This window comes from Arvicola amphibius, chromosome 4 (genome assembly GCF_903992535.2).
Source record: "Arvicola amphibius chromosome 4, mArvAmp1.2, whole genome shotgun sequence".
NCBI lineage: Eukaryota > Metazoa > Chordata > Mammalia > Rodentia > Cricetidae > Arvicola > Arvicola amphibius.
In genome coordinates this window covers 53262045-53285653 of record NC_052050.1, presented here as the reverse complement: position 1 = coordinate 53285653, position 23609 = coordinate 53262045, and the positions used below count along the sequence as shown (strand labels likewise).

At 46.6% G+C, this 23609-nt stretch overlaps 1 protein-coding gene across 1 annotated transcript in view; it reads right to left on the bottom strand.

The window, feature by feature from the left end:
- Positions 1-20245, bottom strand: part of Glp2r (glucagon like peptide 2 receptor) — a 63788-nt gene extending 43543 nt beyond the window's left edge. Inside the window, 4 exon segments of the mRNA XM_038329091.2 lie at positions 7993-8114; positions 11802-11906; positions 13782-13869; positions 20057-20245. Of these exon segments, the coding sequence (XP_038185019.2) occupies positions 7993-8114; positions 11802-11906; positions 13782-13869; positions 20057-20245 (504 nt within the window).
- Between the last annotated feature and the right edge of the window lie 3364 nt (positions 20246-23609).

Below are 23609 nucleotides of genomic sequence, written 5' to 3'. Positions count from 1 at the left end.
TTTTTTGAAATATGATAAGGAAACCCATCTTTTGCTATTTCTAGTGATCTTTATTCCTTTGTGTGAATCAAAATATTCACATGAGATGTTTTCCTTTCTGTGTTAAGGGTTTTCCTTTGTTCTTTCTTACAGTGGTAATCTAGATGCAAATCTTTTGAGCTTTAAAAATAACCCCAATTACATCTTTATCCAGAATTATTTTCTATGGACCTGCGAGGCCTCCAGATGCTCTTGTGATTCCCCTTCTAAGACCTTACAAGAAGTCCTTGGGGCTGGAAAGATGGCTCAGTGGTTAAGAGAGCAGATTGCTCTTGCTAAAGAATCTGAGTTCAATTCCCAGCACTTTACATCAGGTGGCTCAGAACACCTGTAACTCCGGCCCCGAGGCAAGGGAGATCTGATGCCTCCGGCCTCCATGGGCACCTGAACTCGTGTGCATACAGACCCACAAATATACACATAGTTTCTTTAAAGTCTTCCATAAATGCCTCTCTGCTTTATTATAGCACTTGGGACCTCAATTGCATCACTATTATTATTGTTATTACTATTCTTATTTTATTCTGTGTATATGCATATGTGTGTGTTCATGTGTGTGTGCACACGTGTGTGTGTGTGTTATGTGAACTAAAATGCACTCACTCCCTAGCACCTGTGGAGGCCTAATGCTGATGTTGAACATCTTCCTCAAACATTTTCTGAAGCAAGTTTGATCTCTCACAGAGGCTACAGCTACCCAATTGGCTAGGCTGGCTGACGAATGAGCCAATAACAAAACACAGCAAAAACAAAACAAACAGCAACAACCAAATACCCTGTCTTTGCCCTCTCAGTACTGCCATTATAGGTATATATCCTCAAACTCATTTTTTTAAGATGGAGTTTCACTGGCTGGCCTGGGAACTCATTATATAGACCCACATGGGCCTTGAACTTATAGAGATCACCTGCCTCTGCCTCCACAGTGATGAGGTTAAAGGTGTGCGCCACCATGCCCATCTCAAACTTATCCTTTTATGTGCTGCTGGGAATCTGAACTCAGGTCCTCAAGCCTGAACTTCCCCTACTGACCCCTATCCTCAGCCCGCAGTCACATGGCTCATCAATCCCTTGTTCCCATTCACCTGCTTTCCTACAGGGGTTTCTACAAAGAGTTCTGCCTTTCTCAACACTGAGGACTCCGGCAGCACGTGGAGACTTTACCGGATCATCTTAGCATCACTCGTGTTAGTGGGAACATTAAACTGACAATTCTATCAAATAGCAGAATTACTTCTCCCTGGATTATTTCTTAAAATGGAGGCGTATGTTTGATACTTGCAGGAGTACTTCAGGCAACCACTTGTTTTCAGTGTGTCTCTAAAACACAGGTCCTGAGACAAGGATCAGAATGCAGTCAGTTTGCTGGGGAAGTAAAAGCCATCCACTGGATGGGGGATGAGGAATCAGCTAGGACACAGGAAGGGTGCAGCATCGAGCCAGTTGCCACAACGGGACAGCTCCCCCGGGGTTACTCTGGAGGCCTCAGAGTAGTATATCAAGAACAGAGGGGCAGGTTATTGTGTAGCCATCCACTAAGGGCCACCCCCGAGGGCATGGGGTCCCTGGTGATTCTGCCCTGCATTTTACCAGAGACCCAGCAAAGACAGGAAGGTGGTGAGAAGTTAGGGTTTCCGTGCTAAACTCATTCGGGCAGGGCACCAGTAGCACATGCTACATACAGAGTGTCATTTAGGTCACTGCCATGTTCCAGCTAATTCCTGAAGGGTCTAAAACACCTGCTCTTCGGCTCACACTTGGTACCAAAAGGCAACTCTTCAGTCATTTGCATGCTTATAAAATGCCGCTTGTAATGTGCACCAACATGGAAACGCACCCCCCATGCATTACTGAAGGAAGAATGGAATGGCCTCACTCCTGTGCAGGGAAATTGGCCGTCGCTGACAGGGATCTCATTTATAAGAGTTTTAAAGAAGATACTGCCACAAATCTGAACCAACATGGATGTACAAAGTTATTCGCAGTGGCCTTTGGGGTAATGAAAGATTGGATCTAGCCTAAATGCCCAAAGTTAGTGCTAAACAAAGTGTGGTAGATACATGTAGCTATAATATATATTATACAATTATACTATATTACATACATATATTTCTAGGAACTGATACAGAATAATTTGTAGGATATGTTATTAAGGAAAATAATTACTGCTTTCTATGAAAGAAAAATGAGGGGTAACAGTTACATGTTTGCTTAGTTTTATAAAAAGAAACACAAAACATAATCCAATTAACAAAAGAACCGGGCATGGCAGAACTTGAGAGGCTGAGGGTCACCATGATTTTGAAGCTAGCCTAGGCTACATAACTAGACCTCTACATTGGAGAGGAAGGAAGGAAGGGAGGGAGGGAGGAAAGGAGGGAGGGAAACAGGGAAGGAGAGAGAGAGACAGGGAAGGAGGGAGGGAGGGAGGGAGGGAGGGAAGGAGGGAAGGAGGGAAGGAGGGAGGGAGGGAGGGAGGGAATGAAGGAGGGAGACAGGGAGGGAGGGAGGGAGGGAATGAAGGAGGGAGACAGGGAGGGAGGGAGGGAGGGAGGGAGGGAGGGAGGGAGGGAGGGAGGGAGGGAGGGAGGAAGGGAGAAGGCTAGAAAATAAAAGTGATGTCAATCCGAGTCGGTGTAAAGGAAGCAGTGATAAAAATGAAACATTTTATACAATTTCGGCTTTTCAAATCCTGCCAATACCTAAGCTGTTAAAAGACAAAATCAAAGGGGAAAGAGTGAAACAGACAAACACTAACAAAAACAACACCAAACTAACTAATACTAAATCCAGCTAATCAGATGAGCATATAGAGAAAATGCTTAGCTGAAACAGTGCTCTCTGCTTAGGATAACAGCCTAGTGGAAGAAAAGGTCTACAAAGAAACCTTAAGACAAAGGGATTGGGTAGCTCCCCCATCAAAGATTTGCCAATTAGGTGTAGTTGCCAATTTTGAAACTAACACAGAGAAATGGAATAAATACAACATCATAAAAATGATTTCACTGAAAGAGTAAAGAAATATATGTACAAATTAAAAGAAAATAAGCAAAATTTCTAATTGTTAAACATAAATCACAGCAGTTCTTAACATGAAGTCTTGATTGTATGTGTTCATCTGTGCATGTGTGTATGCACTATGCACACATTTATGTGAGAAAGAACTTAGTTTTTAAAAAAAAAAATCAGTGAGCCTGGGAGATGGCTCAGCAGGTAAAGTGCTTTGCCTTGCAAGTACGATGTGAGGACCTGGGTTCAATCCCCAGAATTCCACACAGAAGCTGGAGGAGCAAGGCAGGTGTTGGTAATCCCAGCACCCTACAGGGAGCTAGGAGGAGATGGGAGAATCCCTGGCATGAGCGTGAAGGTCAGAAGACAATACTGGGTGCTGCCTTTCACTTTGTTTGAGACAGGGTCTTTGTTTTTCTGCTACACGCTCCAGGCTGTCACCAGAGTTTCTATCAACATTGTTTGTTAATTTTACGCGGTTGCAATCACGGCAGCGTATCCATGTGAAATAAGTCCCTTACTATGAGGTACTATCTGATGAATAGTTAGGGGCGAAAGCTCATGGTGTCTGAGAGGCACTTTCCAGCATTTCAGAAAGACAGTGAGAGCAGCTACGACCAAATGTGAATACATCGGAATCTAGGTAATAGATGTTTTATTTTTTTTAAACAATTGTATATGATTGAATACTTCAAGGTAAAATGCCGGGAGGTTACAATCAACTTTTCAAGTGTTAAATTATATTAATAATGTAAATGTATTGGTACAATAAAACTATTCTTGTGTCAGAGTTTTGTTGTTGAGACATATCTATGATAAACACTTGGAAGGAGAAAAGGGCTTGACTCCTGGTGGGGAGGATGTGAGGGGTAGGGCAGCTCACACCATGGACAGCTGGGGAGCTAAGATGAGCCAATCCTACACTGGCTAGCTCTCTCCTCTTCCCCTTCATCCCACTTTTATCCTAGCCTGGGCTCGCAAGCTATGGGATGGCAGAGCCTGAACTCAGGTGAGTGCCTTCATCCTTTGGTTAGTCTGTTGCTGACATCCCCCTCACGCACATCTTAGAGATCTGCCTGACTAACCTCCTAAGAGATCGCAATCCAGTCGAGTGACAACCAGGCTTAACCATCAGAACTATATATGACAGCTCCACCCTAGGGTCAGGAAGATGGCCTCCCAGGTAAAGGCGCTTGCCTCCAAGTCTGATCTCAGAGACACACAAGAAAAGCAGAGAACTGACTTCTGCAAGTTGTCCTCTGGTCGCCACATAAATGTTCACCATGGTGTGCATAACACACACATACAAATAAATATAAAAATGCTGAAGATTATGCCCTACGTGATTTTTATAAATGATCCATGTATAACAATTAAATTCTGTCTTTGCAAACAGAAAGAACTCTATGGAAGTGTAAAGAAAACAGTCTGAAATAAGGTGAAGTAAGAACCAACCTCCGTAGTACAAATAGAAATCCATACAAGAGGACTCTGAACATAGTGTTCGTGCTTGTGCATGGATACCGCACACAGAGCCAAGAATGTACTTAACATACATAAGGCTCCCCAGTATGTTGTTAGCGGAACATAACATAGTTTGCTTGCCAAAACTCTGAAGGGCAACGGTTTACTAACACTGCCCTTTTTGGGAATAATTTCAGCCCACTCTGTGAAACACAGGTAAACATGGCCAGAAACTTTTTGTTTTTAAGTATTTGAATTCTTGGAATTATTACTTGCAGAAGGAAGGAAGTGGTACTCTTCTTCCCCACCCCCTCTCTCTGCAGGGGAATATTGTTTTTGAGATGGGGTCTTGCTGTGTAGCCTGGTGAGAGCAGATTCAGCACTCAAGACTGTCCAGCTTAAGCCTTGGGACTGCGGTCACAAGTATACACCCCTATTGTGTTCACATTTTAAGAGAGAAAGCTCTGCTTCCTGTCTCTCTACTCACTGACTTGGGGATGCTGCCAAGCAGACCAAAGCAGGATTTACATCTGCCAGTGAATCTGACCGCATACAAGAGTTACCTGGGGAAATCTAGCATCACTTCACTACACTATCACCACTACAGACCCACTGACTCAGAATTCATGAAGTCTTCATCTATTAAGTGTCTACAGTGTATAAAGCCTATCTTGCATTCCATTTTTCTAGGGCTTGGGAGTGGTATCTGATACGATGGTGACAGTTTGATTGTTCTCAGTTTACAATACAAAGAAAGAAGATTAAGAAATCAATATCCTAGGCTTCATTCAAAGTATGCAATTGCCATAACTTCAGCATATGGCACAAGCCAGGTAGTCTTGAGATAAACCTCACGTGTCACTTTAGTCCCTTTAAGAGATGAGACCTGTCACATGGTAAAACTGGATAGGGAACATAGAATTCTACCAACTCAGAACAGAAGATAAGGCTTCTGGCTCATCTCCCTCTCCTGTCTCCAGCCCGGCCGGTCCAGCCACTCTCGAACCTGCACAGAGATCCTGCCAAGGCCGGTTCTAAGTGCTGACCCTCTGTACTGCAGTCTACAACTCCGCGAATCTTCTTGGCAGGGCAGGCCAACTCTGCCTGCTGGCCTCTCTAGAGGTCTCCAGACCCCTGTGTGTCCTCTTCCTCTCCACACTCCAAGTCACCTCTTAAGGAGGCGTGGGGTGAACCATGATGACCAGGGGCAGCCAGCCACATGGGAGCCGGGGAAGGCATTCCAGGCAGTGACCAGCAAGCTCAAGGGCAATACTGCAAGAGTGACTTTTCTTAGGGTTCCCCATCTCTCCCCAGAAGTGGAGGTCCACCCACTCTTTGATCCTGAATGTGTGCTTTTCTCTCATCAAGGACATTCTCCCTTCCTCCTTCCATGGTCGGTTCTTCCTCACCCTCAGTCTCAGTCTGGGCAGCCTTGCCCCGAGACTGCATCAGTGCCCCTTTGCTGTGGCTCTGAGCAGCCTATACTTTTGTCCCAGCAGCTAATCACCCTGTTTATATGCCCCACGAGACTCCAAGAGCCTTAAAATCAGCAACTGCATCTGGTCGATTATTGATGTCTGCTACAGGCATGGACTTGGTGCTTCATGACTATGTATGGCATGAAAGAAAGGGGGAGAAAAGACATGCCCTATATTTCTGTCTAATTCCTCAACATCTCCTCCTCAATCCTGTACTTCACCTTTACGCTTGACCTTGAACACAAGTGAGCAGGATTTGGACAAAGGGGTGACTTTCGGGAGAGATTGGGAGCCCGATGAGAAAGTAGAGAAGGCATGCTCCGAAGGGGGCTACACAATCCAATCCTGGAAGGGTTGGCAGCTAGGGCACAGAGACACAGCTCCACACCGCGACTCTCACCAGCTTAAGGAGTTCCCCCAAAGCTTCTAGGAACTCAACTAACCCCAAATCAGGGTGTGGGGTTTTGATGATGAGAGGAATTCTGGGACTAGACAGCACAGTGGAGTTGTGGGTTTTATTAGAGCCATTTTAACATACCACAAGGGTTGACACAGCGGGGTGCCCGGATGAAGACACCCGAGAGTGGGCACTGGCTCTCAAGCTAAGCACTCAGTGGACTTAGCTAGCTACACCCTTTTGGTGACTCTCAAGCTGCATCTCAAAAGATGTGAAGAATCCTTCTATTCTCCCTCAGTCTTTTGATCAGCGATACATGAGATGGCCCCAGAGATACCTTTCTTGGAATTATAATCCGATCAAATAAAATCAGAGGCTTCTAGGGTTACAGAAGGAGTTTAATACCTGTTCATTCCCTGTCTGTGGGGCTTCTGGTGAAATTTTCAGAAAATGACAGGTTCCTGGCTAGCAAAAATAAAGGGCTATTGGTTGTCCTGGAATTATTGCTCCCGCTGTTGGCAAAAGCTTCCACCAAGTTCCAGAGAAAGTGAATTCTTTTCCTCCTTCTCATGGCCCCAAGACCTGCCTTCCTGTCCTACCTCAGATGAAAAATAGATAGAAGCGAGCATTGCCACACACACCTCTAATGGCAGCACGCAGGAGGCGGAGGCAGCAAGATCACCAGTTTGGAGTCCACTAGGCTTCCAAGTGGGACCCTGTCAAGGAGACAAGATGGGAGGGGACAGGGAGAAAGGGACAGAAGGAGAAAATGTTGGGAGGAAGTCTGCAGAGTGACCTGTCCGTTTATTCTGCATTTGCTGAGCTTGAGGATGAGGAGCTGAGCCGTTCATCCTCTGGATTCTGGATCCTGGAGACAGAGCAGAACTCCTACTTAGAGCTTTCTAACTACACACCAGGATTTTTGTGTGAAATTCAAGGCTCTTGACTGCCCAAAGCCTCATGATGATCCCATACAGCAAATATGATCCCCATGGGATGACAAAGGAAGTGGAGGCACCGAGCGTGAAATAAATGTGCAAGTTCACAGGCAGCAAAGGAAGAATCTGGATACAGGACCAAGTCTGGCCCCAGAACCTTATGCTATGCTGCCTTCCTCTAGGGCCCCCAGCCCCCAGCTGCCACTGGATGTGGCTTTTAGAGACAGGGCTAGATAAGGACTAAGCAAGCAAGAGACTATCAAAGAGAGGCAGGATGCAATAGGGGAATTCAATGAGGAGTGAGGTAGAAGTAGCCACTAAGCTGCTCTGAATGGGGCCATGGGCCATCTCACTTGGTAAGAGACAACTAAACTGAAACGTGAATGCTGGGTTGTTTGGGGAAGCTGTTCCAGTCACAGGTCACAACAGGTGCAGAAGCTGGGATGCTTCTAGAAAATTCCCCCTAGGATTTCATGTTTCATCCCACTGAGGAATAAATTCTGTGGCTGCCATGGGAGTTGCTGTCCGGTGATTGCAGCCCTTTCCCAGTGGAATCTGGAACAGACGAGCTGGTGGGAGGTCCCGTGTGTGTGTCCTAAAGCTGGCATCCCCTGGGCTGCACCAAGTTCTGGTTCCAGGTGCTTTCTCAGCAAACCGGTAAACTCACCTTTTGTTTGAAGCTGTAGTTCCCTGAGCATTCTGAGTCATCTTGCCAAATAGTTGTGGCGTTCTCTCGCGTCTGCCAAGTCCCCTGAGCCAAGCAGTGTCTGTAGGCCCTCTTTGGGCTCTCTGAAAGTAAACAAGGCTCTAGAGGAAAGGTCAAACACACAGCCCATTCCCTGAGCTCACTGGAAGGTCCTCACCCTTGGCTAAAAAGCTGTGGAAAATCCCAGGGGAAAGGGATTTTCGGTTTTCCATCTGGGGGCTCATTAGCATCCCCACTGTTTATTTGGGATGGGAAGAAAAACACGGAAGGGTCTAGATTTTGTAACTAACCATGATCCTCTAATGTCCATAGTGTTTACATATGTCTCTGAAGCTAGAAGGCCCCTGTGACTCAGAGATACTATAACCCTGTAAGGTCCAGTCTACTGGGAGATGCTGACCTGAGCACCTGTGCATCTCTCCCTAATGTCCAACAGGTGGCGCAATGAAGAAGAGAAAGCCATTGGTACAAAGCAGGCAGGCTCAGGACTGACACATCATAAGCCCACTTTCTGAGCAGTGTCCTGGATTCAGCTCTACAGTCTCAGAGTCTTATCGATGTCTTCATCAGGAACTGGGTACAATACTGCTGCCTATCCTCTGTGATGTGAAGGGAGATGGTGTGTGCGTGCGTGCGTGCGTGCGTGCGTGCGTGCGTGTGTGTGTGTGTGTGCAGATGATGGGTAAATCACTCAGCCCACACTAAAGACTGTTGTCACTTGACCACATCTACCCTAGGAGCCCCATTAAGGGTCCTTCTACCTGGAGGATCAAGTAGGACACACAAATGAGACGTGGAAATTTCCATAATGTTCAGATCCCAACCCTATACTTCTTACACTAACAGTAGCTATTGGCAGTATTTAATTAATTGGTACCCACCCTACCTAAGAAGCACTTCCTCCTACCCAATTGACATCTCAGACAACATGCTGTAACCAAGCTCTTCACCATCTCCAAATCTGCCCCACCCACAGATTTCCCCACTCCAGAGGATGATAAGCCCATCCTGGTATCCCCTAACCCAGAACCTTAGAATCATCTCTGTTCCCTTGCAGCCTCTAGCCCCATCTGCTCCATTAGCAAGTCATATTCTCTTTCTCTCAGATCCTAGTTAGAACCTTCTACATCCCCATTTCCTTCCCAGTTAGAACTCTTCTTCCTTCCCTGGTTAATTGCTAACTCTGCTGATGGTATTGTCCTCACAGCTATGGATAGCCCAGTTGCTGTGTTTCTGCTCAAAAATCTCCTGAAGGCTTTCTAAGGATGAGAGTCCTTCTGTAGCTGCCCACAAAGGCTTGTAGGAACTGGTCTCCTCACGTCTCTGCCCTTACCTCTTATTGTTTCTTTTCCTCCTTGGCTCTGTCTGTATTTATCCTCCCCCCCTCCTTGGAGGCACTCTCCTCTCCAAATGCACACCACTGCTTGTTGTGAGCTCTCTCCTGAACACGACCCTCTTTGGGCTTCACTGAAGCATCACCTTGCCATTGAATCATCCTTCAGCCACCCACTGTCCCTGCCCCAGTCCTCCCATTCTCTCTCCAGCTCTTTATCACATCCACACAAACAGAGGATGCCCATGACCATTGTCTACCCTTCTCACTACAGTGCAAGCCCTAGGAGAGGGATTTTATTCTGGTTTGGTCACTAATACACCCCAAACATTTAAAAATGGTGTTCGGCACACAGTGGGTACTTGCTAGATATTGGTTAAATGGGAAAATGACAATAATGCCACTTGGAACTTGTGCTGTCCGTGCCAATCATAATGCCCCTGGGAGGGCACAGTTCAAAGTTGAGCTGGGAACACACATGAAAGTGTCATAAACTGTTACAAATGCTAAGACAGAGACTGTGCCAGTACAAGAGAGGCCGCAGAAAGAAAGGGGTCCGTTGACTTTAGGGGAGAAGCTGGAGGAATGCTCTAGAAGGATGGAAAATTCAAAGTGAGAATTGAAGTTGGACTTGCAGGCGGAGCTTTAAGGAGGCATCCTGAACCGCAGAGAGAACATAGGTATAGGCTAGGAACAGTGCAGCCATGATGGGGTACAGACAACGCAGCCATCGTAGGATGGAGATATAACGGGTTGGTACAGTGCAGTTATCATGGTATGAGGACCGTGTAGCTGTGATCTCATGCTGAAAGAATGGGTTGTAGTCCTGGTGGGAAAGAAAGGGATGCTCACGTCCCTCCTTTGGGATGTGAGTCTAATACCTCTTTCCAATTGCAAAATTGGTGTGTTTTCACAGGCATGTAGAAACTGGAACTTGAAACTGCTTCCAAAGAAAGATGCAAAAGACAAGACCCTGCACCTCACAAAGGAATGGGCTGAGAGACAAAGAACTCTGCTGGGGCTGGAACAGGCAGGGACCTCACATCCACCATCCCATAAGGCCCTGAAACCTTTCCTCTGGCCTGAATTGAATAAAAAGCCCTCTGTAACAGAGAACAGAGATAGTGGAGGCCACCTGGAGCTGACTCACCCTCCTCCAAGAAAGAATGGTTGACCTGTCTGTTAGATTGACGTATCTTCTGGCTGTCATCTCATGGTTTCCAACAAGCTGTAGGTCACCATGGCCGTGGTGTTGAGGAAATTAGCCCTTTTCCTACCACCCTGAGCTGGGCCAAATTGTAAATCAATCTATTTCCCTTTTATAACTTCTGTTTCCTACTTTCTTTTGGAAACCATGGAAACTGAGGCAGTGGGTAAGGACCTGCGTGTCTGGTAAGGGCAGCTGTACAGATGGACCAGCCTGAGAGCTATTCATCTTGACTGGAGGGGAAGAAGAGAAAGCAAGCCAGGATGCCAGAAAGGTCAGCAGGTCCAGGCTGTAAAAGGTCACAAATGTCATTCTCGGTTCTTGAGATAAGGAGCCAAAACAGGAGCTGCCATTTTCCAAAGCTTTACAGGAGGTGGTGGCAGGGGGTGAGGGCTGATACTGGGGCAGTAAGGACACCAGGAAGCAGCTAAGCAAGGCAAGGCTGCTGAGCTACCCCAGCACCATGGGGGAGGAAAGGGAAGAGAAGCAGGTACCAACCAGATGACGTAGAGTTAACAGAGGGCCAGGTGAACATAAGGCCACGCCTAATAGGGAAAAGAGGAGGCTCCTGCTTTTGTTTTTTCCTAATCTATTTCCCACTTCTTTCTGTCCCTCCATTTCTGTCCTGTCTGATATATCCGTTCCACCACCAATATTTTTTTAACCTTTTCCCTTTCTCTCCAAGGCTGTTATTTTCCTGTCTGGAAAGTTTTGAACTCTCCATCCAAGTTCCATTAACAACACCAATTTAACGATACTTCTTTCAAAGCTGATGTAAAGAAAGCCGGAGATTATTTTTTTTCTCTGTACAAGAAGCCATACATTGTACAGATAGAAGCTCCCCAGTCTTTCTCATGTCCTTTTCCTCCAAATGGCCAAGGTTGAGACCCTTGCATTCTTCCCACATCAGTCAGGTTCTGGGGGAGTTGAATCTGGACTCTAATCTATACATTACACCAAAAGTACTGCATAAGGGGAGCAAATTATGGGGAAACGGGGATAGAATATTTGTCTAGCATGTGTGAGACCCTCGGTTCACTTTCCAGTGCTTGGAAGGGGCAGAGGCAAAGAAATAAGACACAATACTGAGATCATACAAGAACGCCTTAAGTATGAAGACTTAGGAGAATCTCTTGGTTAGAGTTCTTTCTAACTTCCCTCTGGCTGCTCTACCAGGACAATCTGTCCTTCAAAGTAACTGTCAGAAATGGCTAGGAAGAGACCCATTACCTTCACTCCACCAAGGTAAGAATGAAGGGCAGGGAACAGAGACATTTCCGGGAGAAGAATGAGGCCAACATACAAACTGATCGAACGTTCCATTGCAAAAGATGCCTGTGGGGAAATAAGAGGGGGGAACAAATGTCAGTGTTCTCCCACAGGGTCTTCTGAGAGAGACAGAAAGATCCAGAAGCTGAGAGCCCACTTTCCCATCTTGGGAAGCTGGTGTAACCTTTGCAGAGACCAACACAGATATCCTTCCCTCTGGAGCAGCCAAGGATGAGGACTGGGACTGGGAAAGATGGGGATGCTGACGTAGCCCCCAACACCGCCTTTGTTTACCCAACCTGACCCCCAGTCCCTGTACATAGCATGCTGGTTTTGCTTTGTTCTGTGTTAACTGAACTCACAGAAACTCAGGGTCAGGGGTAAGATGTGTGGAGGGCCAGTCGGTGACCTGTGTTCCATAATTAAGTAATTGGCAAGGTTCACCAATCTGAGCATAGAAGACAAATGATGGATCGAAGGGGATCTGTGGGGTTGCAGCTTTTGGTCACACATATTTAGCACCATCCTATGCATTTATAGCTCTCCATTTGAATATTAGTTCCATAAATTATTAGAGGAGTTTGGGTCGCTATAAATTTAGGAGATGGTTTATATATCAGTTCTTTGTAACTAGAAGGTCCAAACTTAGAACACAGCTGGACAAACCTCCTAGAATTCGATGGAAGTTCCTGGGCTTCTCAGAAGCCAAGCATCACCTTCTCCCACCTCCTTATTAGTGTGGAATCCAAGGGCTTCTTGAGATAAATAAGCAGGTTCCTATCATTAAACCCTGTTTAATAACGACCCAGGTTAACTCAGCTATGAGCTACTGCAGGTCACTGCCAACCTGGTTGCCAGGCAACAACACTTGTTCTGCTTACGTAGCCACTCTGCTCACAGTCCAGCTCCATATGAAGATGACCTGCCCTACTTTGATCTCAAAAGTAGTATTCCCCTGAAATGCAAAGTGGATTTTGTAGTTGGCATCAAGGGGGACTTCACAAAGGGCTAGGGGTGCTGGTTTTGAGTCATGTTCTCGGGGAAATAGAATCGCTTCTAGTACTGCTGGGCAGCTGAATGAAATGATTGACAGATGTCAAGAGGAGGAAGGGTAGCCTTTATCTGTTATCCATCCGTGATGTTCAGAAGCAGTGAGTCAAGGCACTTTATGGTTTTGTTTTCATTGATTTGGTTTGACATTTTTTTTGTGTGGATGTAGTACATACGGATTCACCTAATATGTCAACATATGGACAGGCAAGGCTACGGACTGATTCACCTACAACACGTTTGCTAGAATGCTCTAAACATAGTGTAGACTGGAAAAGGGGGATCCAGCTAACACTCCCAGGAGATGGGGAACCCCCACGTACCTAAATAGCTTCCCAGGCCAGGCTACAGGGGTCTCTCATATCAGATGGCAAGGCAGTAAGTGCACTGTGCAGAGCGCTTCACTCAGAGCAGCTTCCCCTGCATGCAGTCCATCCTACCTTCCCGTGAGAAGTGAGTCTATATTGCTTCCCCTGAGCCTGGTTAATTGTCCTATCCGATTGAACATGGAAGGAATGACACAGGACTTTAAGGCCCATTCACAGAGGGAACATGGCTTCTGGTCAGGCTAACCCTTAAGAAGAAAAGCCATACAGTGTGAGGAAGCTGGGCTTTCACAGAGAAGCTGGGTAGAAACATCCTGGCCACCAGTTACTGCTTTACTCTAAGAACCAGTGTCACCCACCGATACCAACATGAAAGTCCCTTTGGTGATTTCAGTCCCCAGTCTTTGAACCTCTCAGTCACATCCCAGATATTACAGTGCAGAGAGACTCCGTGTCCAGTGGCTCCATAAACCGTGAGAGACAGTAAAGGATTCTCATGGCTCTAAGCCACTAAGGTTGAGGGCAGCTTGTTACACAGCCACAGATAGCTATTGCATGTGCTTACCAGAAGGTTGTTTGCGTAAGTCTCTCAGACACTTCTCCTTATACTGAGCCCACTTCCGAGTTGTGTCCTCCAGGAGAGATCCTGTAACCTAAGCACACAGAAGAATGGTCACAGCCAGGCATGGAGGCACATGCCTGAAATCTCTGCACTTGGTGGCCTAAAGCAGGAGAACTGTGAGTCCTAGGCCAGCCTGAGCTACATGGTGAGATTCTGCCTTAGAAAGAAAACAAACAAGAAAAACCAAACAAATGAAAAGACCAAAGCAACAACAACAACAACAACAAATCCACAAGATCAATCCCAAGTAGCTGAGTCCAGCTTTGGGCCTATGTTCTCACACCCAGGTCCTCAAATTACCTTCTGAAGTAGCCCATGCCAAGAAACAGAATTTCCCTGGTATCTCATGTTCTACTTAAAAATAATAATGAATTTTGCATTTACTCCATAATATAACTATAGTTGTTTTGACAAAAGTATGATTTTTTTTTCTCAAGATCTTCCAGGTTGACATTTCAAGGGAAGGTAACAGTCAGGCCGAACTTGCACACACTTGGACAGAAATGCTTGAGTGCTCCTGAGACCGTGTAGATCTCCAGAAGAAAAGCATCTTGCTGAGAGGAGCCTAACAGCGTGACTAAGAAGGGCGCACACACACACACACACACACACACACACACACACACACACACACACACACGTGTGAGCATGCGCACTAAGGTGCTAGGGGGAAGGTACACTAACAGAGGAGGGAAGGGCAGATCAGACTTAACAACTTAGGTGGCCAAAAGAGACCACCCATTAGTTCTAGATGGGGGTCACAATTTTGGGGGTAGCAGCTGATTGTGTATGTTTAATTAAATTTGAATGACTTAGGAGGAGTGTTGTCCGGTTTTCTAGAGGCTCCTGTGTACCTCACAGTTGCAGCTGCCCTATCACCAGCACATGACGGATGAGCCCCTTTCACTGGCTAGAGACACGCTGCTCATCTTCGTGTCCCGTATCCCTCTTTCCTCCTCGGCACAAGGCCTGACACACAAAGTGAGCTTCAGCGAGAGTCCTCCACTGAATAGCAGGGAAAGACCTGTGAAATGGAAAGGAGGTCTAGGTTCACAGAGAGAGGCCGGTAGACTAACTTCCATTACAGGAAAGCCCTCAAATATAAGCTGCATCTCCAAGGTTCTATGGACAGGGCTGTCAACGTTAGAAAGAAAAACATCCAAAGGCTTCAGGCGAGAGTCTCCTTGGTGGCATTGGTTCTGGACATACACACACATACACACACACACACACACACACACACACACACACGTGCACACACATGCCCACACACACATTTTGGAAAAGGGCTTGTGTGGTGACATCATTGGCCCATAGGTTTCCAAAAGTTTTCAGTTTGTGGCACCCTTAACTATCTCAGTAATTTTCCAAGGCATTCCCAGACCAAAATAAGGTGGGGGGAGAGAAACTAAGGCCCTGTTTATTAAGTAAATAAGTCCAAACAGTTTGTAAATATTTATATCTTAACAACTTTGAACCTATCGGACATTGCACAATTTCTCAAACTTTGGGATGGGATTAGACATCACCACCTCCATTTCCTGTTCCAGGCTGGTTTTGCTCTGTTTGGTACTTGCTTTTTTTGTTTAAGCACAGCCCCAGCAGACCGCCACATCTATTGTGGTCTAATAGTAAGTCAAGCAGACATGGTGTTATGGAGCACAGCTACAAGGCTAGCACTTGGGGTAGGGACAGGAGGACCAAGAGTTCAAGTCCAAATTAGTTACACTGTAAGTTCAAGGCCAGCCTGGGTTACATGAGACTATGTCAATTAATTGAATTCAGGTCTTGGGATGTAGCTCATCCCTATGCTTGCCTGACATGTGCAAAGCCTGGGTTCTGTCTTCAGCACTACGAAAGCAGAAGACATGAAAATCTTGAGCCAAGAGTTGGCATGGTATCTGGACAGTGACGCAATCACTATTTCCTCCAAAAATTAAGATTTCCCATAGCACCCACTGAATTCATCAAAGGTGTCCTGGGCACCTTGACACACAATGTGGGGACCATGAGATTAGTCAATAAGGAGGAACCATGAGAATATAACAGCTGGCACTTACCTCCTAGCTTCATTTTCCAATGAATCTCCGTTATTAATAGCCCTTTCTGAGTTGGGTCCCAAGAGACACCAAGTAAGTTTATTAAGATACCATTTAATGGAATAAATATCCTAAATGGAGATTAACTGACTCATATTTTTTTTCAAGAATTTCAGGAGATGAATTAATAACTAATCAACAAGTTTCCATAACCTTCAAAGTCATGAAAGTAAGACCCTCCCTTGCCCAAAGGGCTATTTGTGCCCTATGGCTCCTTACCCACACCTGCCTAAGGAGGAGAAGATGAGCTCAGTCTCCGGACTAAAATTCTCCTAGTTCCCTTGCTCTTTGCCAGAGCTAATGGTGATGGCAAAAGAGAAAAGCAGGAGCTGGAGCGTCGGCAAAGTGCTTTGCCACACAAACAGAAAGCCCTGAATTTGGACTCCCAATACCCATTTTAAAGGCCAGGCCTGGGTGTACATGCCTGAAATCCTAGAGTTACAGAGGAGGAGACAGGGGAACCCCATCTTACAGGCTAGTCTGGCCAAATCAGTGAGATCCTGGACCAGCAAAAGACCCTGTCTCGAAAAACAAGGAAGAGCAACTGAGGGGGACTCTTGACGCCAACCTCTGGCCTGAGCATGTACACCCAAACACAACCACACGCAAAAACACATACAATGGGAAATGAACTAGGAATTAAAAATTGCAGATCTCTGTGAGTTTGAGGCCAGCCTGGACTACAAGAGCTAGTTCAAGGACAGGCTCCAAAGCCGCAGAGAAACCCTGTCTCAAAAACACAAAAACAAAAACAAAATAATAATAATAATAAACAAATAACAAACAAAACAAAACAAAAAAAACCTACTAAATTTGATCAGCCTAGGGGAGCTAGACAAGCTGTTGTCTTCATCGGTACTTATTTAAAACACACCAGAAAGACAGGAGGCATGTCTAAAGCCAAACCCAGCTGAGCTTCCAGTGTAAATGGGGAGAAGCGATGCACGGGGAGGCCAGCTTGACCTTCATCCCTCTCTTTCTACCTAGGCAGCCTGTATCCCTGACCAGCTCGGCTGGGAAGAGATGGAGAAGGTGTGCGTGGGAAGAGAGCATTGATTGACTCTGCTCACGCAAATCTCTTTCTGTTAGAGAACTGAGTACATCACAGAACAAAGAAAGGGAAAGGCACAGGCAGCCAGAAACAGGGGCGGGGGGGGGGGGGGAGGGAGCACAGCCTTCACCCCAGAGAGCACCTTCTCTCCCGGACGATTCTCTCCACACAGGCTTCATTTTACTTCCTTTTCTGTGCTGTTTTATTCTAACCAACAAAGGAAGCCATATTGCTCTGCAAACTTTCTTTTTCCACCTCAAAGGCTCATCCGTTTCCAGCTGTACCCAAAACTGCTTTATTGTTGCTTTTATTCAATGCCCCTTTTAATTACTGCCTATAACTCATTGAACGAATGTGATATAAATTAACCTTTAAACCCCCCAGCACAGGAAGTCAAAGTTACTTTCAGACGCTGCTAATAGGATGAAAATCCTCCTAGCTAGACCTTTGGGAGCTGCGTGTGAATTGCGGTTCCTGGGGCAGAGAGTCCACACGTTTTTAAAGGTTTTTGATAGCGTACCACTAAACTGTTTATCTTTGCCAATTTAATTTTTTAAGCCCTGCTCCGTCTCACACACCAACCAGGGATGTATAAAATCCACTTCTCCTAGAGCCTTTAAGAGTTTGTTTTTAATGCCTAATAATGAAAATGAGGGGGTGGGTGGGTGTGAGCCAGCACCATTTCACCGCCGGCGTTTAGAAGCTAACAGAGCTCTGAGAATTTCTCATTAAGCGAATTTTATGAAGATTTCCTGCCAGTACACACATGCCACAGTCATTTATATCTATGGGCAAGGAACTCATGTATGAGCGAATTGCATGAATGTCTACACAAAGCCTAGCAATGTATAAACATCTAAAGACTCTGAGGTTAAATTTGGATAATCAAGGGGAGATTCATCAGATCCCCAGCCACATGCTGCAGAATAGGCAGAGCCACACACAGTGTCCACACACACAGTCTGAGTGACAAGGGGCCAGGAGACCCTTCCCCCAAGGGCATTTTTGATAGGGAAATACCAGAGTAAAAGGGCTAAGGTACGATTTGGTCAGCATTGCCGGCCTGAAGCACTGCAGAGGCCACTGTTATACACAAAGAGTCATATATCAGCAGCTCCCCAGAGTGCTAGAGAAGACAGGGTGAGGACCACAACCCGCCGGGTAGACACAACGGCTCCCCAGCTCGTGAGTGTACGTGAGGGAAGGCAGTCTTGTAACTCCCTGGAGCTTCACGCCCATCTATTTAATGGGTCCAGTAGTCACGTTCTTCTCATTCTGCAGGATGAGGTGCAAGGAGGCATCTTCCAGTGGTATGGCCAGGGCTGCAGCCGTGCTGGTATGTGCTGGACAGTTGCACACATAGGAATCAGGGCTACAGCCGTGCTGGTGTGTGCTGGACAATTGCACACATAGGAATCGGGGCTGCAGCCGTGCTGGTGTGTGCTGGACAATTGCACACATAGGAATCGGGGCTGCAGCCGTGCTGGTGTGTGCTGGACAATTGCACACATAGGAATCGGGGCTGCAGCCGTGCTGGTGTGTGCTGGACAGTTGCACACATAGGAATCAGAGCTGCAGCCTTACTGGTGTGTGCTGTACAGCTGGGCACATATGAATAGAGAATGAACAGGATGAAACCGCTGGAGACATTGGGTGTTTATAGGGATACCCAGAGGCTGCAAGCAAGGATGGCATTCCGCCAACTCTTCCTACAATGGCACCGCCAGTCACAGTGGAAACAGCAGCCCAAAGTCACCTGCCCCTTGGGGGTATAGTCCCCTCATAAGACTTTGCCACCATAGCAAGATTCCCCAAGACCACCAATTGTCCCCAAGTTGGCAGAGCCTGAGGGATGAAGGCAGCCTGAGGGAAAGCTTGGAGGCGGCCATCAGCAGCAATGATGTTTGCCTTGTCTAGTCTCTGGCAGAAGGGCTGGGAAAGGGGGCATTTAAGAGACCTGGCACCTCTGCCCTCCCTGGATGCAGTGTGTTTTCATTATGTAGTTGCAAATGGGGACTAAGAGCCAAAGGGGAACAACAGCCATTCCCTAGGGGGTTTTCTTTCTCAGATGAGTGACACTGGGGTCCCTTCCAACCACAGCCCTGAAGAAATGAGACCTTGGGAAGGGAAGGAGAAGGAAAGGGCTAACCTTGGATAAGAACACAGCAAGCTACTGAGGCAACTGTGAAGGACATGCTAATACATCCAGCAAGCCCTCGGCTCTCCTACAGTGGGTCTGTACTGATGAGTGTGGAGCAGTATTCCTGACCCTCCCCAGGCTCAGGTTCCCCCTCTATAAAGTGGGGAGACTCTCCCTCACAGGGCTGCTGAGAGGACGGAACGAGATCATAGAAGTGGGGATACCTGACACTGAGCTCGGTGCCACTGTCTATTGGTGTGTTCCTGCTGTTTTTGTGTTTTGCCACTAAAAAAAAAAAAAAAAATATATGGATCACAAAATAAATATAGCATGAATATTCGGTGTTTTAACGTGGATGTGAATGAACAGCGGGGAAGTGCTGGGTGTGTAGCCCCCAAATATGAGTGAGGGTGAGCTCCAGTTGTTGGGATCACTGTGATTTGTATCTGACAGAGGTAAATCTTTGGATTCGATGTCTTTTAACTTTACAGACCACAGACAACAGTAAAGAAAAAATATAAATATTTTCAATAGGAACAAAAGAAAAGAGAAAAGACACAGAAATGTGACTCCCTGTGACCATTCAAACCAGGGAAGGGGCTAAGAGAGTACAGGGGGATACAAGCAGCCACTCACGAAAGCTGACATGGAAGATGTTTCTAGAAGGATGTAAAGGGCAGACTGGGGCGCAAATAATTTGTGCTTCATTATTTCAGCTCTGTAAAATAACGCACAGACAAGAGATTTTTAAAAATCCAGCCAAAATACAAGCAGTGAACAGAACGCTGTGGTTATGGCTGGGCATCATTTCTTAATATGGTTTTCTTCTTCCCAAATTGCCTACAAGGGGCCTCGGTTGCTTCTACAATCAGAAAACATGCACAACTGACAATATTAAGAAGAACAAGGAATAAAAATCTGTTCTTACTTGCTTGATGGAAGTCAGCAGAAGCAGGGTGAGCAAGGACCTCCTAGGGACCCAGAGCAGACGCATCCCGAGAGAGTGGAGAGGATCGGTCCTCTGGGCCACAGGGATGCCCACCGGTTGTGCCCGTACCTGGGGCAGGGAGCCCTGTCTGCTTCTACTGGGCACTGCCGGCCTTGGATGGGGCCTCATCTTCCTGGCGCCCTTTCACAAGTGCGAGCACATCCCTCCAGCACTCCAAGATGTACCACAGGCGGTGGCCTCCTGCATTCCTGCTTGTCCAGAGAGGAAGTGTTTGCACAAGTCCTCTGCAGGCCGCTGAGTGTCTGAGCTGCTCTACAGCGATCTACCGAATCTCCAAGTTTCTCATCCCCCGCCTGCCCCTCCTAAAGTCTTAGGAGATTTTTCCCAGACCTACCCCAAGACGGCTATGCTTCGTGGGACTTCCTCAGCAGGCCCAGAAGAAAAAGCAAGGCGTGCTTTCCATCCTGAGGATTCTGCTCCATGCACACAACCAGACCAAGGTTCTGACAGATGAAGAGGATGGGCCGGGATGCCAGGTGGGTATCTTTTCCGGCAGAATTTCTTTCTAAGGCATCAAACTTTTCTAAACTGCTCTGGGGCTAGCCACAAAGGCAGAGCCACCTCGGAGCTCTGGTTGTATCAAAGTGACAAGGGCAGTTTGCCTGTCTCAGAGACAACACCTCCAGACCCAAGGTCTGCAGCCAAAGCCCATTCAGTGATGAGAGTTACGTCTACACAATAGCAAAACAATGGGTAGAAAGCACAGAGATTGGCGCCTCCCGATTGCCCACGTGTTCTGAGCAGGTTGTTGTGTTCTGAACACAATGATGCTCTGACCACCTGGACACTTATGGAATTCATGACCCACAACTTCCTAACCAACACCCTATCTTCAGTTGTCAGTTACAGAACCTTCCATCCCCTTTCTAGCAAATCTCCCGAGCTCAGCTACCAGGTCAGGGGCTGCTCTTTATCACTCTGGCCTCAGAGCAAGCTCCCGTTCTCTGGCAGGCTCTTCCCTGTCTCTAAGGCTCTGCTTGGGCCCCCTCATCCTACCTCTGTCTAGATGGTTCCCAGCATTCTCTCCAACTTTTCCAATTGTAGACCCAAGTGGAAGGTGACAGACAAAATGTCAGAATGGCAGGAGTCAAGAAAAGCAGCTTTCTGCCCTCCCCTTCCTCCCTTCCTCCCCCACCCCTTTCTTTTTTCACATTTAAGTCAAACCATAGCGCATCTCCATTAGCTGATCATGACCAGTGAATCTGAACATTCAGAGGAAAACAGGTGAATACCACTAGATAAAAGTCCCTAAAAATCTTAAAACCCTCCTCGTGTGGCAAGATTCAAACCTTAATTAGGGAAATGATCAGTCTGAAAAGGACTCCCAGGTGGGCTTTTGTGTTGGTGTGATTTCCAGAATCAGTGTGGTCATCTCTTTGGGACGACAGAGAGCAGAATAAAGTGGCAGGGAGGGAGGAAAACGTGTGTGGGTGTGTGTGTGTGTGTGTGTGTGTGTGTGTGTGTATGTGTGTGTGTGTGTGTGTATTGTGTATGTGGTGTGTGTGTGCAAGGTGTGTGTGTATGTGGTGTGTGTGCGTGCAAGGTGTGTATGTGTATGCATGTGTGTGTTGTGCATGTGTGTGGTGTGTATGTGGTGTATATGTGTATGCATGTGTGTATGTGTGTGTGGTATGCGTGCGTGTGTGTGTGTGTATGTGTGTAATGTGGCTGTAAAGCTATTCTACACACATCAAAGGGAAGATCCCAGGTTGCATGGTGTGGGAGAAAACGCCTGCTTTGTACGAATATTCCATCTCGCTTCTTTGAATGTTTCTCAAAAGCATCTCCCCTTTTCCTCCTTCCTGAAAGGACTTGCCTTGGCCTGCACGGTACAACTTCCCCACCTGCTACCTATCGGGATGGATGCCATCTAGTGACGAAATGTGGTAAACCTGTCTGTGAGTGCACTGCCTGGTTTCTAGGGTTACCAAGAGCACAGAGCACAGGTGCTCAGGCCTCGCCAGCAGGGAAGAACAGATGGAGGGACACAACACAAATGCCACTGCCCATTTACATCTGGACGTCTCTAGTGCTGCTCCACACGTAATGAGGAGGCTGCCGGCGGGCTTCCGAAGCCACACGGACTTTTCCGCCTCTCCTTCCCTTCCTGGTTTCAGGATTATTGAATTTCTTATATAAATTTCCACTTTTCCTAGAGCTTCTAATTGCCTTTCCTTTCTCCGTCCTAAAATCATTGGGTTTATTTTTGTTTTATTCTTCAGACCTAACTAGAAGACAAGTTTCTTGGGAAACTCCACACTCGTCCCAGCCCTCCTCCAGACCGGGCCGCCAAAGGGGCGGGGCCTAGCCTTACACTCCCACAGCATCTTCAACATCACTCCAGCAGTGGTCCATTCTAGAGTGACGGCCCAAGGGCTTTGAGTCCCCTGGTTGGTGTGACTTTCTGCAGCCAGTTGAGCACACATCCCTCCCCACTCTGCTCGATACACAAACCTTGAGGCAAACTGCCTGTGTTTGGCTTCTCCGAGTCCCTGAGCTAAACACCAGTCCTCCGCAGTTTCTCTTTCCTATGGCTGGACAAGAAACAGGCCCAGAAATTCCCCCAAGTTTTCATATTTCTTTTCTACCTGGAGGTAGAAAGAGAGTGACTGCAGGGTGGGCAGCTGAGAGGGCAGGAAGAGGGTGGATGGCAAAGAAGGTAGAAAGAGAAACAACCAAAGAAACTTTTGTTTGAAAAATGTCATAATGAAATCTAATGATTTGTAAGCTAATATATATCACATTCTATGCTTCTGAACCTAACACCAAGGGCCCTCCTCAGTTCCGAAAGTAAGAGTGGAGTGGGCCATCCTGACACCCACCCAAATAGTCTTGGACTTCAGTCAAAACCAGCATCCTACAATTGTCCAAGAAAGCAACCTAGCTGTCCATCAAGAGATAAGCAGAAAAACTAGTTGTGATATAATAAACACAAGGGAATATTATTCTGCCTTGCAAAGACTCATGAGTTTTTGACATATACTATACAATGGAGTTTGAGGATGTCACACTGTGTGAAATGAGCCAGACACATAGGATGGATAAATACTGCATGGTTATAATTCTATGTAGCTTTTTGTGGAATTCCAAGACAGTAAGGACAACGGAGGCTGCCAGGAGCTGGGAGGAGGGGGAGTGGGAAATTGTTTAATAGTGGCAGAGCTTTGATTTTGGATTTTGCTGAGGGGAGTTCTGGAGATGGAGGTGAACATGACACAGCCATGTGGCCATGCTTGCTGTCACTGCACTCTACACTTAATGGTTAAAGTAGTGAAATTCTGTTATGTGTATTTTCTAACAATTTAGAAAATGGACCAATGTCCCCTGCACATATTCATCCTAGGGAAGACAGAAAGGCCCACTCTGAACTTCACAGAAGATTATCTCGGGCCACAACACTTACATAAATGCTGTATGCTGGAATAAACTCGGGTTCCCCAGGGGACCGTGAACAAGCTGCGTCAGGATGCCA